At 38.4% G+C, this 20604-nt stretch overlaps 1 protein-coding gene across 1 annotated transcript; it reads right to left on the bottom strand.

The window, feature by feature from the left end:
• Positions 1–307: 307 nt before the first annotated feature.
• LOC140243256 (glycine--tRNA ligase-like) lies at positions 308–18816 on the bottom strand. The gene is made up of 16 exons (XM_072322925.1): positions 18553–18816; positions 16697–16798; positions 15544–15646; positions 14788–14929; positions 13950–14038; positions 12972–13194; positions 12095–12244; positions 11050–11212; positions 10173–10337; positions 8017–8124; positions 7187–7332; positions 6268–6353; positions 5709–5818; positions 3468–3561; positions 2310–2497; positions 308–1379 (listed from the first exon to the last, which is right to left on the bottom strand). The coding sequence occupies exons 1-16, from the start codon at positions 18802–18804 to the stop codon at positions 1272–1274; spliced, it is 2229 nt and encodes a 742-aa protein (XP_072179026.1). The 5' UTR covers positions 18805–18816; the 3' UTR covers positions 308–1271.
• Between the last annotated feature and the right edge of the window lie 1788 nt (positions 18817–20604).

Here is a 20604-nt window from a genome sequence, read left to right as displayed (position 1 = left end):
TCTGCATAGGAAATATCTCACACATGCTGGAGCATATCCAGGTCTTGAATAAAAAAGCTGTCAAAACACTTATGCACGGATAGTCTTATGTGTTGCAGACGTGTATGGAAATTTGCGCTGGGTTTCTCATGAGCTGCTAGCACACAACATTAATATTTCTGGTAAAACAAGCATAACATAAACATGACAAGGCAGGCATTACATCTGTTACAAAGCAGCATCTAACTTCCAAATAACTATTGGTACACTGGAGCAATTATTCACTGACTTTTGTCCTTTCCAGACCGGGGGGGGGGGGGATCACTTTTGACAAGTCATGCTATTACTGTCAAACTCTTAAAGAACTGTATGAACCAGCGCGCAAGAACTCCTCAGCCATATGTCATATTCACTCTGACAATACGGGCAAACCTACGTATGGATATTATTCTCAGATATCTCAAATGTATCACGGCCAGCTCACCAAATACCCTCACATGTCTCCCTTACAATTTGACAAGCACAATCCACTTGAGAGCTGAAATCCTGTTCAAGAGATAACATTTGTTCTAAGCACATACACAGGCTGCCAAATGAAATGCTTATACAGTGGACTCCTGTTATGACGAAGTCCTTGGGACTGGCAATTTTCTTTCGTTATATCAACATTTCATTATAATGGAACACATAAACAATAAAAATACATAGAGTGGATAATTGTATTCTTTATCTGGTATGTGTTTGTTTGTTGTTTGCCATGTTTGAACATGTATATACATTCATATATCTATCTTTTCATTTCTGAAGCGCCAAAGGCACTGAAAGGTGGACCTGTGCGCTATACAAGTAACCACTATTATTATTATTATTATTATTATTATTAATGTGGCGGTCTGAATTTTTACTTCGTTGTAACCGGAATTTCGTTAGAACTGTGTTCGTTATAACGGGAGTGTACTGTACTATCATATAAAAGGGCATTGTCTAGGAGCTCGATTAATGAAAATTGATTAGATTTAACCATGCTAGAAGGACCATAAAAGTAAGGACAGAGTTTTGCTGCTCATCTTCACAGAGTAAGCACTATTTCCACTTCTCACAGGACAACTAACCTTATCTGAAGTGTCTTGGTCAATCATTTAGGAAAAATTCAAAAGAAAAAATATCCCCAGTTTGAAACTGGAAACAAATGCACGAGCAAAATTCCTCCTTCACTACACAGAATAATTGTTCATTCTGAACATCATATCAGTGCAGTGATAATATTCAATTCTGCCACTATTTCATCATCATCATTGTTCTTTCTCCTGCCCTTCAAACTTGGGAAACTTTGTGAGGACCTCAGGCCATCGGACCGTGTCGTTGGAGAGATCCCTAACCAGGGCAGTGACTTCAGCAACCTGAAAAGAAGTTAGAGGGAATGGGTGATCATGGTTAATGATGATGTAACAAAAATCAGGATAATTACGTAACCATGCATGTTAGATTAAAAGAATAAGTATTTATGATATCCAGCATAACATAATTCAACTTATTTAGGCTTTGAGTTATCCTAAATCAGTGCAACTGATTCATTTATCTGTAGTAGTATGTGTATTCATATTATGCCATAACTTGAAGTTTCATGTTGTACTACTCGGATAAGACACATTTTTGCTACAATGAGGGTTTTTGTATCATACAAGAATACTTAGCAGCTGCAGAAATTAGATGTATTGTTAACCTTTGAACAACAATCATAAGAAAATAGAATGTATATCTTTCCTCACAATCATTAAACAGTTATTAAAATACTCTGTCATATATTCCCACAATTGCTTTTATGACAGAATTTTCACACCAGGGGCATGATTCATAAAGAGTTGCAATTGATCTAAACTAAGTGAGCATAACTCATTGAATCGAGTATGAGTTCAATATCGAGCATAAGTCCTGTTTCAAAAAGACACTTACTTTTGATTTCAAGAAAAATCAAGCATAACTTTAAGTAGATTGAGCATTACTTGCGATCATTCACAAAGTAGTTTATGAAACGCAATTTGCGACTGATTGCAACTTATGCTCAATCTTAATGAAACAGGCCCCAGAATTATGCTGCCATGACATCGTTGATCACATTCATCCCACCTCCTAGTGTTCACATACATCATTCAAAGTAAGTTTCTAGCCTGAGAGATTACTCATTGTCAGTCCTCAACATTCACTTAGCCAGACACAAACTGACATTCACTGCATGATCACACATGTAGAATAAACTTATTCAAACTTCCTAAAGGCTTTATATCAGCTTCAATGAGTATAACCACACACCTTTCTCAGTCTTTACTTACCGGTACCCTGATCTGTTCCAGTGAATCCCTGTCACGAAGCGTGACGGTGTTGGGTTCCTTCAGCGAGTCAAAGTCAACGGTTACGCAGAATGGCACGGCGATCTCGTCCGTCCTGGCGTAGCGACGTCCTATAGACCCAGAGCTGCTGTCTACTTTGTGAGAGATTCCAGCGTCAGAGAGCGACTTGGCTGAATTGAGAGATGGGGTCAAATGATAAAAGATGTATACAAGTATGGTTTAGTAAAGCATGGATTCCAGTAGGTCCAACATAATTGAACTCTTGCTTATGATATAGATGAATGGTGAGATTTATTCCAGGTTTTTCTTATAATATTATGTATTCTACTTTTTTATCTCGAGTCCATTATTAATGATTCTGCTAAGCAGGATACACAATCAGCTGCAAAACAAATCACATACTATCAAATATGTTCATTCATACATGCAATCTTTGAATATGCCATATTTATCCATACTCTCTATTCTTTTTAATTTTCACTGAAGTATCATTCCTAACCAGAAAGCATTTACGTATATGCTGTCTCCATGCAGAATATTCACAAATATAACTTTGCATAAATTGGAAAATGACAACACTGGAAACTAATCAGACATAAATTTCCCAAGTCCACACATGACTTGATTTCTTCATATGCCACATCTTAATTGAGAACTGCCCTACAATTCCACAAAATTTCATTTTTTTCATGAGAAATACAGATTCCTTCAACTTGTTTTCTGAAAGAGGTACTGTAAAACCAGAAATTTTCATTCATTTCGTGAGGAGCCAAGATTCACAAAATCAAAACGCACGCAAAAGTTCTTGTCTACACTACAGCTGTAGGCATTGAATGCCAGTGGCAATTTGCAAAAGTTTCATGCCACGAAAAATGCTGTCTGCTCCAATTTGTGAAAATTTCATGTTGCACACATTTCTGGTTTAACAAGAGGTCAAGTGCTCTTTCATTATGCTCAAGAAATTAAAATATGTTGAATAGTCTCATCCAGAAACGGCAGCAACAAAACTTTGAAACCTCATAACTTTTCAACGATTGTCTGATTTTCCTTGAACTTTCAATGATGTGTTATACTAATATTGCTGCATTACCTTAATTAACGCACATATTTGGGTAACATTTTTCTTTAACTCTCACTTACCAAGCTGCTTTACCAGTGGGTCAAAGTCCTTATTGCTACTAAGAGGCAAAACACAGCACTTGAATGGGGCTATGATGGGAGGCAGGCTGAAATACTGGGGGCAGAGAGAAGAATCCAGGACATTAAAAAGAAATAATCCAATGAGTACAAAAAGGATACCAATATCACACATGATGAGATGAAGGTGACTGAAGATTTGAACATATAATGGATGAGATGGTGCAATACACCATATTGGTCGTGAGATGGTAAAACAACATATGTGACCCTGCATCACAAAACACACAGAAAGTCGCCAGACATGAAATTTTAGTTAAGAGCATATTCTAAAAGAGCAGACTTTAAGCTTTAAAATGATGTATAACTCAAATCAAGCGGATTCTCCTAACCTATCTGAATATTGGAAAGAAAACACACACTCAGGAAAAGTGTGAACTGAGAAAAGAGGCTCTGAAGAACAGTGTCTATTCAAGCGCTTAATCTTTACCAAGCCGTGCTGGCTGTGCAATGAATGGGACAAAAAACAGGATGTAAATCACCAAAGTAAAAACAATGAAGGGATTATTAGATTAAACTGAAATTGAGAGTGCCGTATCAACACATTCTGTTCATAATTGATGCCAACTTTCAAAGCAGTAACATCATCCTTTCAAAACTTATTTGAGTTTAAAGTGAAGAGTGTGTTCAGGGTTTATAAGAAATGAAAAGGGGACTCTAAAAACACACCTAATCACACTATTCTACCAAAAAGAGTTCAAGATAAACTGCTAAAAAACACACTTTCCTGCCCATTTTATGATCCCAAATTGTAACATAATGTAGAAGAAGACTTACTCCTTCAGAAAATATGAAAAAGTCAAGATGGGTTAGGTTGACCCATTTCACCTATTTTCAGTCTCCACACAAAATCAATGTGTGCGACTTTTTGTTTTGTGGTGCACGGTCATATATGTCACCAATTTAGGGAAATTGAATTAGTCACATGTTTCAATTTGTTTTCGTGCCATCTAGCTCCTAACAAAATCTTGACATTAGAACGCATCCTGTTACTGAGGTATGACGGCCCCTCCAAGGGGGAAATGTTAGAATTGTGTTGGCAAACCAACATAAATGGCGATTGGCCCCTTCAACACTCGAAAGTCATGAACTTGGCAAAATGATGTATCTCCACATGCAATACTTTGTTTTGCCACAAACATATTTACGCAGTAATAGGTGCACGGTATCACGTGGCCCATAAGAACCATGCGCAAAATGGCATTGCGGGACATGTTTCAGTCCATAATCATATTACAAAGGATCAAAAAAACTAGAAATGTCGCTATGGCAACTGGTATGCCTCTGCCATAATGCATGGTTCTCCGAATAGGCCTATAGCACAATGTCTTGACAATGTATGATGACAGTTTCACATAACTGACAAAATATTAAAAATGACAGGTTTGTCACAAATGCATTGAATGTTCACTTTCCTTGAACTAGGTTTATTTGGGTGAATGGCTATAATGTCTAATAAGAGTGCAGGTATTCAGGGATTTGTACCCAACTTTTGACCCTTTTATAAGTTTAAAGAAAAAGTGAAATTTAGCACTTTCTCTTGACCTTTGACCTTTTGGCCTTTGACCTTTTGACAAGAAACTTCCAAGAGAATCTGTATTGGGTAATACATGCATACATACATTTCAAGGAAAAATTCTACAGGCATTGCATAGATGAGAGGGAAATAATGACAATTTGATGAGTTGACCTCGACCTTTGACCCCTGACCTTTGACCCATGACCTATAAATACCCTAAATGATCACTGTCAGTCAGTACATACATATATATCAAGTTCCATGAAGATATATCTTGAAATATTTGTGAGATATGGAGAAAAAAGTTAAATTTTAACATTTTCACTTGACCTTTGACCCTTGACCTTTGACCCCGTGACCCTAAAATCCAAACAAAGTATTATCCCCCCAGGATATACCCTCATACCAAGTTTGATGTAAAACCACCACAAGGTTCTTGAGCTATCGACAAAAACGGACGTACGTACGGACGGACGGACGGACGACCCGAAAACATAATGCCTCTGGCCACTTCGTTGGCGGAGGCATAAAGAGTAAAGAGTGATATGACTATATGAATTACATGTAAACCTGCCATGATTCCTTGCGGCTCAAAATGTTGCTTGATAAAACTCAAACTTCATGAAAAAAAAAAAAAAATAAAAAAATGTTTGCCTGAATCTCACCGTTCGCTGCTCATCTTGTTCCCGCACTTTGAAGTTGTGTTCCAGGATAGAGTACAGGATGCGCCCCACCCCATAGGAAGGCTCGATCACATTTGGTGTAAACTCCTCAACTTTCAAAGGGAAAGCAAAAACGTGATGATTAAAATTTGTCACTTAATTCCTTGTGCGCTTTGCTTAATTGAATATTTTCTAAGAAGACATACAGCAAAATTTCATTAAATTAATTAATTGAATATTTTCTAAGAAGACATACAGCAAAAGTTCATGTTGCACGGAACAAACAAACATGTTTGAGTCTAAATATGTCTATTTTTTTTATATGTTACTGGTAGGAAGCATGTTTATTTGACTTATTTGTGAGAGCGTTTACCATGAATCAGTAATATATAGAATTTGTGTAAGTTTCAATGTGCCATTGGAAACCAGTCATGTTTGCATGATCTCTCGGTGCCCACAAATCATTACAATTCACTTTAATGATCATCCAGTGATTAGTGCTAACATATCCATGTACACCTGCAACATTCAACAATGCAAGCTCCCTTGCATGACAACCTACCATGGACTGTTTTCTGGAATCGGTTGACTTTCACCATGTCTGGCGTCAATTTGAAAGTCTTTCCATCGACCTCTATGGTGGCCTCACTGTGAAAAAACAGAGGACAATATCTGGCATGCATTCAAAGTTGCTTTCAAACAAGAAAGGATACCTATACCTAATAAAAAATTAGGCATGACAATGTTGACTCTATGCCTCTACAGAACTCTGATGTCATTCAACGAAATACCTTTTCTTTTACAATACTAATCTCCCCATATTTTTTTTTTCCATATGATCAGTCAGCCATAATGTAACGCTACATTGATATTCACACTCCCACAAAACTGACATGGATCCTTGTCATTCTCTTGTGTATTAATAACCCATGAATCTCCAGGTCATGAGATTTCCATTCCTGCTGTATTGCATGCACTGGGTGGAAGCACTTAGAACATAATCTATAAATAATTAGTGTAATTAGTATTTGGCAACAGAAGGTACTGACATGTGCCAGCTCCAAAACTGGCACAAATCCTTTCATGTATGCAGAGGGAAACTCCACAAAACACTCTGCACAAAACATGAAAGACAAGTGGCCTGAAATATGAGCTCTTGGCATGAGAATCGACAAAGGACATAATAGGCCAAACATGCTGAAAGACAGACAAAACACAGGGAACAACGCACATAGTAAACTGCTGAACCAAAGCAACCTCCTAAATCTGCTCCTGGAGAAAATATTAACAAATGATACAATGTACTGTCTTTGCTTCAAAACAGGACAAAAATAATAATGATAAAACCAAAACAGGCAAACACCTGTGGCCTGCTATACTTGATAATAGGGAGAGAATCACCAATAATTACCACCACAGTGTGCTGATAATACCAAATAACAGGATGAAAATAGACACATTACGTAAGTGGCCTGCCATACCTGCTACTGGTGAGAGCCTGCTCTAGCTCCTGCAGTTTGTCTGGACCAAGGCTACTCAGGTGCTCCATGACAATCTTAGCATCCTTCTTGAAGGCCTTGCCCATCACACTTTTGACTGGTGCTGCTTCCACAACATCAATCGTCTTGTGGATGTCAGTGTCAAGGAATTCTAAATCATGCCTCACATGGGGAACATGTCTCCTTAAATACAGATTTTCTTAGTGTAATCTAAGTCACAGGAAAAAAAAACCCACAAACTGTAGGAAACATGGTTGACCCATTTTCTTGCTAATCTTCACTATGCAGTCCACAACACAGATTGGAAAAGAAAGTTCAAACATGACTGATCCCCTTCCCCATTAAGAACAATCTGGGCCACAGGCAAAGTGATATTTCATTAATGGATAAGCCTGAACTCACATGAGAAATGCACTTAACCCATTGAGGACAAGTCCTGAATATACTTGGGCAAGTGTCTATGGGAAATGCATGTTGTAGCAAAGTCAGTCCGTCCTCAACGGGTTAATCTGTTGCTCCTATCTAAAGGAGCATAGGTGTGACTTGGCACATTTTCAAAACAAGGAAGCACACAATTAACACAACGTTCGATACATGAGAAGTTTTGGAATATCGCATGAAATTTTCATGTTTGATATGTGACCGAGGCCTCCAATGCCTGTATAATTGATAAAGCATGTATTACAGACCATGCATAACACATGTACGGGCTTGCATTCATATTCAATCAACAAGATGGGGAAAAATATGTTTCAAACTCTACTTATTCCCATGAAATAATTCAAAATGCGAACAGAACATGGAAAGGATATGGGTTCTGGTAGTCTTTTTTCAGCCGTCATCGGCACCTTGCTGTGCTTGGCATGGCAGGTGAGGTCATAGCAAGACCTGTCTGCATTGCCAACACACTCCACCCAGCCCTGAATGGAGGCAAACAAACGACAAGATACAGCTAGACACTTTCCATGAGTTAAATGCTATATCCAGTTGCCAATGACTGTTACAGCCAGTTAAGAGTACCTCTTCACTCTTACTTTATATACACATATAAATCCTACAGCATTTTTCATGACACAGTGAGGCAAATAGTGGAGCAACAAACTGTACCAAGTATTCCTGCAATGAATTTTTAACTGCACCTTACTGTAAATGTGTGCACGGAAAGCCTATCTGCGCTCATAGTCTGATTGATGTGTGCACACCACTCTGCACTGTCAGACCCTGAAGGATAAACTACAAATGGAAGGATAAACTACAAATGGAAGAAGAAACTGGTAGTATGTGCTGTAGAGTGCATTTACATACACACACACACACACACACATACATACATACATGCATACACAGCTTTCTCCATGTAAACCAACTGACTTGCAGACACACTTGACCGGTCATGGATTAACTTTGCATGTCGGGGAATGGCTTTGGCATTGAACAAAGACAATGGATTCACACTGCCTCACAATGTTGGTTCCCCTCCACTGCTCACTTTGTTTTACAGGTACCATAATTTACTAAGCTATCTTTTGAAGGAGCTTTTCCCTTTGTAGCATAGGTCTTCTCTGGTGCCAGTAGGTGGGGTCTACCAAAACAGAGGGGCTTCCTTAGGCTGGGTTCACATAGAAGTATGCGGTGTACGGTATTCTCTGGTGCCAGTAGGTGGGGTCTACCAAAACAGAGGGGCTTCCTTAGGCTGGGTTCACATAGAAGTATGCGGTGTACGGTATTCTCTGGTGCCAGTAGGTGGGGTCTACCAAAACAGAGGGGCTTCCTTAGGCTGGGTTCACATAGAAGTATGCGGTGTACGGTATTCTCTGGTGCCAGTAGGTGGGGTCTACCAAAACAGAGGGGCTTCCTTAGGCTGGGTTCACATAGAAGTATGCGGTGTACGGTATTCTCTGGTGCCAGTAGGTGGGGTCTACCAAAACAGAGGGGCTTCCTTAGGCTGGGTTCACATAGAAGTGTGCGGTGTACGGTATTCACTATTCGCTATTCTGGCATGGCGGGTCACATAAGGTAGCTCGCGTGTTTGCGCCGTCAAATCGACCCAGTACACCATCACCCGCACCATCAACTCCCTATCCCATGCAGGGAGGATTTCTTCCTCCACAACCTCCTACACAACCATCCTAGCAATCTTATTAACAGTTTCTAGACTGAGATTACATTGGAACGTACCATTTTTGTTACAGGAAAGCTATAAATTGAGTATATGAATAAAAAATCTGACCCAACTCCACTGGGGGTCATTTTGCTAGGGTAAATCAATTAAAACTTATTATTTTTAATTTGTTTGATAACATTATATTTGATCATGATACACAACACTGCATCAGAATATCAGTCTACGTGCTTATTTTTGCTAAAGGGCAAATCCAGACCAAAAATTGTCATCATTTCATAAACGAGAGATGGTATACGCTGCACGAAAATCGAACAAGCATGATTCCCACTATACTATGCTATACACAGCAATACAGCATTTTCGAATAGTGCCCTCTAATGTGACTGGTATTAGGAAATCCTATCGTTCGATTCAAGCTATTCGCGTGCCCTCGAAAACGTGCACCGTGTACCCGAATAGTATACTTCTATGTGAACCCAGCCTTATGGTGTACATAGCCAGAGTACGATCGAGGTGTTGGTAGAGACTCAAGACTGATGACAATCCAATGAAGCATGTTGATTTTAATACTCGCTCCAATGAATAAATTGTTATCGTTTCTCTTACATGCTGGAAATCTCTTACACAGCGAAAACAAATTTGTTTCCAAGTTCCTTGGACGGCACTGTCTTTTTGATAAACGTGCAGGCAGGGTTATACTCACACACTGTAAAACATGCAGAACATGTTAGTGGTTCTGAATAATTATGTTCTTCACCATTTCACTTCGCACATCACTTGAAATCATATTCTTGCACAAGGCTTTCATTATCAAACTTTGTCTGACTTCACATAAACACTCACATAAGATGTCTTGGTTTCGGCATCCCAGCAGTCACACGCATAGTGAGCCATCTCATTAAACATGTGCTGGCGGAATCGTAGCTTGTTCGGGTCAACGCCGACCTTGACCATGAAGAGGTAGCAGCGCCCGATGAAGTAGCCCAGCACCTTGCTCTTGATCATGTTCTGCACAGAGGAGGAATAATAACTTAACATTCACTCTCAGCAAAGTATCAGTCCTATTTAGATTCATGTACAGTGTAGCTGCCTTCTCTGCTTTGAATAATTGATCATTCCATTTTGAAGTAATTTCATTAAATGGTGATTATTGGTGATTACTGATTTAGGCCAATTGAGGTTATTTATTTTTTAGTCAGCAAAATAAAACACAAAAGTACATCACATTGGTGTTTAAAACAACAGCCAGGCAGCCTTGAAAGCATCTCATGCTCATGTAAGTTCACCCATACATGAAAGTACTGTATTTTACATTTGCTATATATATCAAAAATAATTCTGTGTGAAGTCAAATAAATGAACTTAACACCACTGCACAAACACATACATATTAGATACACGAACACACACACACACACACACACACACACACACACACACATGGCAATAGGAAAAAACAAATAAGGAATAGAGAAAAAGAACATGTCTACTCAGTCATGGCTAACTTTTCAAAAAAAGAGCACTTCAATAATGTCGTGATGACAATGCTACTTCATGAGTAAAGTAAAGAATTAAAAAGAGCACAACTGTTTGATGTCAAATAATGTTCACAAAAAAATGTCTAGAAGCTTTAATCAAATGCTTTACAACTAATCAAACCAACAGATGACTAATCATTACCACAGGAATGTCATAATCAACAAAATATGCCACATTTTACCTGCTCGACCGCCTCGCCAATCGTGATCTTAATCGGGGACTGACCAGCCACCTGACGATCCACAGGAAAGAGGGGAACAGTGATGTTTGCCACCGTGTCAAACTTGGAGTGGTCTTTGTTTGATGGGTCGATGAAATGCTCAATCTCACACATTGTGAACTCTCTGGTGGCAGCAAACATTTTATAAAACATGGAATAAGTTTTATTTCTGTAATAGCATGCTGACCTAACAAGTCACAGAAGAAAAAGGTAAACCATAGCTTGAGGTACACAAACTAATATTCCCTTCCTCTTCTGCCAACCTCAATAGCGTGTTTTAATCTTTCTACTTGGAAGATGAAACTTCAGGTCTCACTTAGGTATGTTCAAGACATGAATTCTCACATCAACCAGTATACAAATAATGACTGCTATGAGGGGCACAGTTAAAATTATGGGCCCAAGGTGATGTGAAAACCGTAACTATGCCCGAAGCGAAGCTGAGGGCATGGTTATGGTTTTCACATCACCGGGGGCCTACATAATTTTAACTGTGCCCTGAATATCAAGCAGCCATTATTTGTTTTATATACCGAAAATATAGATTCTGAAATATAGATACCGTAGCATTCGTAATCAACGCTGATCGACAGCGCGGCGGTCGTATCATTGGTGCGTACATACCTTACATGTGATCTATGTGTACGGGGTTGCGACTGTCTGTCTCCAAACGTATTTACAGGGCACAGTCAATCAACTGTGCCCCGGGCACAGTAAATCATGACGTCATTTTTATCAACAATGGGGAACAGCTATTTTCATGACTCCCCTTTTAACCAATCAGATGAGAGGATTCTATATATGAGGTATATAATACTGTACAGTCCCTTTAACCCATGCTGAACAGAAATATTTGGTAGTCATAACTTGGCAGTCATTACAACAAGACAGCTCTAAGCTTTCAGAGCTCTAGGTCACTTTTCCATAGGTATAGTTTCTTATTAAAAGAAAAATACAGCATAAAACTTTTAGTTCCAACATGTGATCTAACAACACAACTCATTACCTCACTCTGATGAGGCCAGATCTAGGCGAGATCTCATTCCGAAAAGCATTGCCAATTTGCGCGGCAGCAAAAGGCAGGCGGCCCTGGTTGAACTCAAGTAGACGCTTGAAGTTGACAAAGATACCCTGGGCAGTTTCTGGCCTCAAATACCTGAAAGTGAAAAAAACAAAAACAAAAACAAAAACAAGTTTAAATCTGTTCCAGCCCACAGGCTCCCTTGGTCCCATCAAGGTTTGTTTGTTGTATGGAGCAACTAAGAGTGAAGGAATCTATGGATGGAAACTGACGCTTTACACATTTTATTTGGAAAGGAGTGCAACATACATATAAGAGATTACAGTATTCTTCTCATGAAATCTAGCACACAAGAAAAACAGTTATTGACAACAAAATATCAGGAAGTCATCCACCACAAATTCTCATTGGGAATGTTAAACAAAGAGTCAATATGGACATTTAAACCATAACAAGAGTTTACCTATCTGCCTATTAGTTTTGTTTATTTGTTATCCATATTTACTGAATATAACATATGTTCCATATCATACCTTACCCCAAAATAAACTGCAAGTCAAACCATGAATGCTATTCATGGGCACAAGTTGTCTTGCATTGATATTCTTGTATGTACACACAAGTATGCATGAACTGAATCTAGCATGCACCATCTACAGAGATGCAAACTTCTTCACATAAAAAACCCCAAAACAGATAAAATATCCTCAAAAAAAGAAGAAAAATTTTGGCGATGAAAATCAGATTTTCATGACAGCCTGACACTACCACAACCGTGTTGGCCCTGGGCCAAAAAAAAAAAAATGTAACCAAAAAAGTGTTTCCTTGGTATTAAAGAACATGCAAGTAATGACCAACTCACCCTGGCTGATTTCCAGCAGGGCCGATGGCTGTCGCAAACATGAGGTTAAATTCCATGGGGTCCGAGAGGTCATTGTTGGTTGTCGGTGACTTCACTTGGTACTTGCGGAAGAGCTGCGTCAGTGTCTCCTTGTCGTAGTTGTCGATTTGGGCAATGATGTCCTGGTACTCTTTTCGCTGCTCCGCTGTGACTTTCTTACCCGCACAGAGCTTTTCAAGGTATGCTATTCATGCAGAGAAGCAAAAAGAGACGAACATCTTAAACTGAAGGGACTCATCAGTTTAAATTTCAGTTTGCTCAATTCACTCTATTTGCCCCATAGACTCTTTTTGCCCAAAACTCAACATAAGTGACAAAGTTTTTAACCACACTGTTTTACAAGTGTCAACACTCTCTGAGTACAATGTGTGCATCAAAGCGAAATTTTGATTGGTAACCATGTGCTGTGAATTCCACTTACAACTCTTAGACAGCACTATCACATTGACATCTCCACAACATAGCTGTGTGGATTCACTGACTTTTCACAAAGAAAAGAAAGATGTTTGGCAATTGAAACCTACATTTAATAATGACTGTCACGCACTTGTAGTGCGTATCAGAATTCATTAGTAACCAGGTAAGCCACTTTTGAATGCTCTACTTGTATGTTACCAAATCAATCACGTAAAACATGCTAAGCATGTTGTTTCCGCATTCAGCTTGGGCTTTCCTTAAATTTTTCAAAGCTACATGTCACTGTTATAGGTCATCATAACTTTAACTCTAAATCTACTGCTTTATAATTTGGTCTTTGCTCAAAATTTGTGTACAATACCATGAAGCACACAAAATCAAAACAAAACTTCAACTTTGTATGATAAATGCATGTTTTAGTTTTCAAACTGAGCCTCTTTACATCAGTTCATATGGGTTGAATGTTTTTCTTCTCGTAAGTGCTAAAATGACAATGATAGAGTGTAGTAGGGATAGACTTACACTCCAGGAGGTGATCTGCCCTGAAACATTCTCCAGTCTTTGCATCCTTCACCATGTAGTCAGCAAACCTCTCAACGTGACCGGAAGCTCTGAATAGATTTGACCAAATAATTTGTTTTCTAATTAATTGAACCCAAAGTTAGAATGACACCTGTTATGAGGCTGACAGAACAGAAATATGTGAGTGGAGAACAGCCGGATGGCTGCAGGCTCAGCCGTAGTATTTTCCCCATTTATCTAACAATACAGGAAAACACACACAGCAAGAAAATATTCTGCTACAAAACTTCCATTCATACATGTGTATGTATACAGTGTACTTTCCTTTCAAAATACAAACAGTATACATCAGCACATACTTTCCACTTGACAATTGCATGATAAAATGAAAACATCAATAAATAAAGCACATAATATTCAAGTCAAATTATAAGGTATTTGATGAAGAAAAATTAACGAGGGGCAAATTTTCTTCTTTCACTGGTGCAAAAAGTAGTCAATGTCCACACACGACTTTAGTCCTCATGTGCACAACACTGCAGAATCCAGAACACACAGAGGAGAATTTTTATTTAAAGTGATTTCATCTGAGAAGATATCCACATTTACTGTGTAATATCTTAAAAGCATGACAAATTCCACATCTAACAGCATTTGCACTCAACTTTTAGAGAACATATTCTCTTCTGATATCACAAGCCAACAAGCACTATGAGCCAAATTTTGGCTCATCTAATCCAAAGTGAAGAGTTTGAGATTTGGTGGAAATCTGGAAACCTTGCCAAGGAAAGTTTCCAGCTCCAAAAATTATTATTTGATATTGTGTGATGGCTCTTACTTGAACACTGCCTCTGGTGTCAGCATGGCACAGTCCACCTCCAACATGCCCTCCTCGATGATGAAGTGGTTCCGCCAAATGTTCACAAAGTTGGCCTTCATGGCACATCCCACTGGCCCAAAGTCATACAGACCACTCACACCTGCAGAAAGGGTTAATGAATTTCATCACGACCAAATGTAGCCTCTGCCAGTTGACTGGGAGGTACTTGCAACAGAGAGATATCTGACCCTTGTGAAGAGACACTCTGAATAACTTATTCCTAGTTTTGAACACATTGCTGGCAAAGTATGGAGCTGGAGCTTTTCACCTCACTTTTAAAGTTCTAGTGAATGTGCTAAAACAGCCTGCTATGTACAGAACCTTTACTAATTAATGTTAGTTATGAACAGATAACTGAATAATAGGGATTTGACATACATGGCAAATGAAATTGTGGAATATGCAATTTTGGAACTTATTTCATTGCCATGTTAACATTTCTGGGACAAAAGTTTAAGGGAATTTTGCAGCAGTACAGTGAGAACTAGCTTTTACTTTACACCTTTACAAACTGGATAATATCCGATCTCAAAAAAAAAAAAAAAAAAAAAAAATGTGCTTGCACTTAGAGTTTCAATCGACTCATCAGCTAAGAAGGGTGCACAGGATCTGTCTTAAAATGTTGAATTCTCTTTTTACACTCTTCACAAAGATGTAATTCCCTCTGACAAGAGATCTGTAATTCATGCAGGGCAGAGTGGGCAGAGCACTTACCACCATAAATGGCAAAAGACTGGTCGTAAAAAAACCTCCTCTTCAGAGTGTCCTCCATCTTGGCCCGGTCAAACTTTGAACCAACCGAGGTCAGAGCCAGTTCCTGTAAGGAGTGTTAATGTTTGAAAGGAGTAAACAGGTGGAAAAAAGCAATGGCTTATTATGAGTCCTTATTAAGTCAGGTCAACAGGATTCAAGTCAAGAGGGTCCAGCATATGTGATGTCATGAAGAATACTAACCCTTTGAGATACTGGAAACCATGCAATGCTGTTACAGTAATGCCATACACTGTGTCATTATTGTGACTGAAGACTGTGCTAGTTGCTACTCTGCCTGGCAGTTGTGGCAGAAGTTACTGTAAGCCATAAATGACTAAAAATTGCCCACTTATCAGAAATGACTGAAGAAAAGAGTCATAACATCATTTTTTCATTTTTTTTTCATTTCATTTATTTCATTTCCAACAACATTTTCATACACAAAATAACAAAACATCAATGCAATGTAGTAACAAAGAAAAATACGTGAAGTTGACAATACTACGCATCACAAAAGCAAAGTAAACAATGAAAATTGAATTGAAACTAAAGTTGCAGGAAATGGAGGAGACATGCTAAAAAGCTAAGCTTGTATTTTGCAGTCTCCTCGTGGACAAAAAGACATCATGAAACTGAGCAACATAAAAGATTCTATACTACTACTAAAGGTAAACACTTTAATGGTGTCTTGTACAGTACCCCTAAAAGCTTGCAGTGGACACATATTGTAAAAAAAAAAACAAAAAAAAAACAATTTGTTGCAAATTAGTACATGGTATACACTTTGCACCAAGTATATAAAAATATCCAAATTTTCCATCACATTGTTTAATTCCCCAGCACAAACTGACTGCAGTCACACCCAAGGGTCATTTTAAATCACTGTGAACTGACGGCTGAGGACCAAATCTTTGTTATTTTGCTGAACTGCCTGCAGCATGATGGCAGCTGTGTGTCTTATTCTCTCCTATCACACCCATCACATCAATATCATACTTTGATGATACACTTACTACTATGTAGCCAAATTTTCTCATGATTTTTGCAATAGAAGAAAAATTATTTTGTCACAAATTACACCTCATCTCAGGGCTGATAGATTATTATGTCTCACCTTGTCCTCAAGGGCCTTCTTGCGTGCCTTGAGTTCTACTACCGCCCTTTTGATGTCATGATCAGGAATGCCATCTGCCTTCATCTGTCTCACTAGATCACCCTGTTGAACACAATGCCAGAAGGAACACACTAATGGGATTGGTCTGTTTCTTATAACAAAATCTCCCTGAATGGAATTGGAAAACTAACTGTTTTAAGTGACGCATTGAATATTTACAAATGTATCATCTATTCTTAGTCTGATTTCCACAGAACCCATAAAACATTTTGAATAAAACAAGACTGTGTGCTCGTCTTGTCTGATTGTTTGAAGATTCACACAATGGAAAATATACTGCATTTGATGCTACAAATATGTAAAATAACATGATCTTCTGAAGATGTTAGGGAAGCAATGACATACAAAATATAGGTCAGTTTGATACTACAGGAATTCACTTGCAAATGACTGGAAAAAAAAAAGGACAAGAAATCCAGTGATTTCACTTCTGTTTACATGGACTAAAGATCCTCTAAAATTTGTAAATCTGTAACAAATGAATGATTACATTCAGGAAAATAATTAGAACTAGAAAGCATCTGAATACAACATAGTCAGCTGCTTAAAATCTAGCAACAAACATATACATGCATCATGTGATGGGTTTGATCACAGGTTTGTTACCTATAAATCTATATAATTTCAAGTGTAATCAAATAACTAACACTAACAGCCTTTTAAGAAAGGAAGCTTCTACAAATTTTAACTACCCCTGATAAACAAAAAACATCAAACAAACAGGAAAACATATATATTCATTGTGTTGTGGCATTTGGAACCCATCTTTCTTTTGTAATATTTCTGAGGGAAATGCTGTCCTGTAATATAATCCAAAGAAATGAATCTGCAAAGGAAGTGCTTCAATATTTTCAGTGGTTTTGGGGTTGTGTTTTTTTTTGTCCGGCTAAAAGCATCTAGTCCACCAGTGCAGGGACTCTTTGCAAGGATGGAAAGAGAGAACATGATTTTGATTCCAACTTTTTTTGTTTCCATTTGCTAGACTTTGAAATCATGTTGCAAAATGATGTTTCATGACTTTGAACACATGATCAACAATGTATCAAACCTATAAATAGCTCACCAGATCTTAGTTCACAAACTCAGCAAGAGCTCCTTTGCTTGAATCATGATCTCCACTTCATTTAATCTTGGCCGAAATACTGATATGGTTCTACTCCCCATTGCATGCATTTAATACTGAAGTTCTTGCTGATTAAGTTATTGTAACTTAAAAAAAACAATAGTTGCCAGTACTCTGAACTTGCTCATGACACAATACCAAGAACAAAATCTTCTCTCATTTGTGTACCGGTAATTCAAAAATTCTGGAACATATTGTCTGAGTGAGGTGCAGTGTTCCAACGGAATCCAAGGTGTGTTTTCCTTTTTGGCTAGACATACATCTAGTGAAATCTTGCCAATGAGTGGCACACTGCACAATATTAGTGCCGAGCCAAGGACAAAACGTAAAGCCAATAGATTTTCGCAGTGCTATTGCATCATCCGGATTGGCAAAGCGAGAGGCTCCGATGCCATGCACAAAAGCACTAGCATAGATTATAACATATAGATCTAATACACCCGCACTGAAACCATAGCCATTTAAGCCATATCCCCCGTCACCTGAAAGCAACGACTATTCATCAATAGTTAAGCATTGAAAAGACGGGGAAAGTGCAAAAATCTTCACATTGACAGTATCCCGCTGTAAATTTACGGATGCTAAATTGAACGATGACCGGCCGGGTGATTCGCGGTGCACGGTGCGGCAAGCGGCTGTGGCCGCCTGAAGTCACCGCACATACAACACCTACCTGCTCCTTGACAGCGGCTCGCAGCGGTGCAAGGATAGCGTCGATGTCCATCTCTCCCTGGCTGTTAGCGGCCATTTCTCTTAGTTTTTCGTGATCTTGAAGACGATTGATTAAGGATTCAACCTTCCCTGCTGATTTTCGAGAGCCCCAAGAACTGTTAAGACACGCTGCAGCTGTGTGAAAGCGCTCAACAGCCGCGCCCTTACTGATGTTTCCAGCAGAAATTAAAGCTCGGATACCCAGACGGAGCATTCCCACTTCTGCCACGCGTACCACATGGATAATTTACACGATGATATCGTGCATACGTCTGGGATTTTAAATGACCTTTGACCTCCAAGTCAACTCGTACTGAACCATAGAGCTGTATTTTAATAGAGCTCTATGTACTGAACCAATCTTATGCATATCTTTATTTATGTTGTAAAAAATAAAATAAAAACAAAAACAAATAAAGAAACAAAACAAATACAACAAAATGAACAATAAATAAACCTGTAGACCTAACGCTTTGTTACAGTATACATAGCGGTAATTTACTTACTGCAGATCGCAGTCCATATAGAATGCAAACTTCAAAAAAGTTTTCTTAATTTTGTGTTGCTGTTTTTCACATTGGAAAATATAGCTAAAAAGCCCTCTTGAAGACCATACAATAAGGCCTAATGAATGAAAAAAAAAAAAATAAAGAGATTCTTCTATCCTGGGGATATATGCCATGAACAACTTAGCCTACAGATAAAATATGTAGGGCCTATAGATGCATATTTTCCAGAGGACTAAGATAATTTCAATTTTCTCAGTGGTATCTAACCATAAAGCTTTAATTGTTTCATCTCACAGGAACTTAGGCCCTTCCTGCTATGGACCATCATTCAGACCAATTACATTTAAGCATGATACACTTTAGCTGCACAAAACATATGCCCAATATTTCACATGCCTGCTAAACATTATGATGGGTGTGACGGGATCTCTGCATGCATGTCGAGTGTATAGCAGTGTGAGGAGACAATCTCCTATAATTTATGTGTATTGAAATATCTAATTGTTCATATATGTAATATCTATACATGTATATATGACACATTATATATATATATATATATATATATATATATATATATATATATATATATATATATATACGTATATATGATAATGATGAACAGCATTTACAGTATATGGCACCAAGGTACCAAAGATATACATACATATTTATATAAACAATATGTAATCATGTGTGTTATATAGTGCATATATACACACACATGCACACAGGTGATCAAATATTATATGTACACACTATTCACACGGGTACTTATTTTCCACCATGCTGCAGTAGGGTCTACATGGCAGACTTTCCAGTAGGTTTAATTTACAGAGTTTCTCTACAGAATATTATTACCTCTGCCAAGGGAGGAGGTTAAGTTTTCGTTACCGTTGGTTTGTGTGTTTGTGTGTTCGTTAGTTTGTCCGTGTGCAAAATAACTCAAAAAGTAGTTAACGGATTGGGATGAAACTTGCAGGAAAGGTTGAGAATGACAAAAGTAACAAACGGTTAACTTTTGGGAGTGATCTAAGAATTTTTTGGGAATTTATGAAGGATTTTTGATATTTTGGCAGGTAGGGTCAATGAACTTGGGAGTTCAGGCTGTGCGTATTTGAGGTTTGCATGCGCGCACTTTAAGAGCGTGCTCTAGTTTCTGCTAGGGCGAGGCGCGCCGTGCAGCTGAGGGTTTATGACGTAACAAAGGCTTCTATATTGGGAAATCGGGCCGCTTTCAGCACACAATGCTATATGTATGGGTGAAAATCATTGATATCTCTATGGAAGAACAAGATCAGTGGTGGAAATGAGCTGTATGCTTGGCAGAGGTCTGCACTCTCAGAGTGCTTCTCTAGTTATCTTTGTTATTGGAATCAAAACGGAAATAATGAGAGTGCATCCATACAGTTATAAGCTGCCATTTTAAACATGCTAAATCCTATTGGTGTGTCTGTATGGGTGAGTGCAGCTTTTGACCACATACCAATCACATACCAGAGTAA

This window comes from Diadema setosum, chromosome 20 (genome assembly GCF_964275005.1).
Source record: "Diadema setosum chromosome 20, eeDiaSeto1, whole genome shotgun sequence".
Taxonomy (NCBI): Eukaryota; Metazoa; Echinodermata; class Echinoidea; order Diadematoida; family Diadematidae; genus Diadema; species Diadema setosum.
This window is presented reverse-complemented; position numbering and strand designations above follow the sequence as displayed.

Bases quoted from the DNA above. Each gene is read 5' to 3' on its own strand.
- LOC140243256 (XM_072322925.1), bottom strand. From the start codon at position 18,804: ATGCTCCGTCTGGGTATCCGAGCTTTAATTTCTGCTGGAAACATCAGT. The intron at 14,930-15,543 runs GTAAGTGCTCTG...CCCTTTCTGCAG, and splicing joins GTCTTTTGCCATTTATGGTG to GTGTGAGTGGTCTGTATGAC. The intron at 12,245-12,971 runs GTGAGTTGGTCA...TTTCACTTTCAG, and splicing joins CCTGCTGGAAATCAGCCAGG to GTATTTGAGGCCAGAAACTG.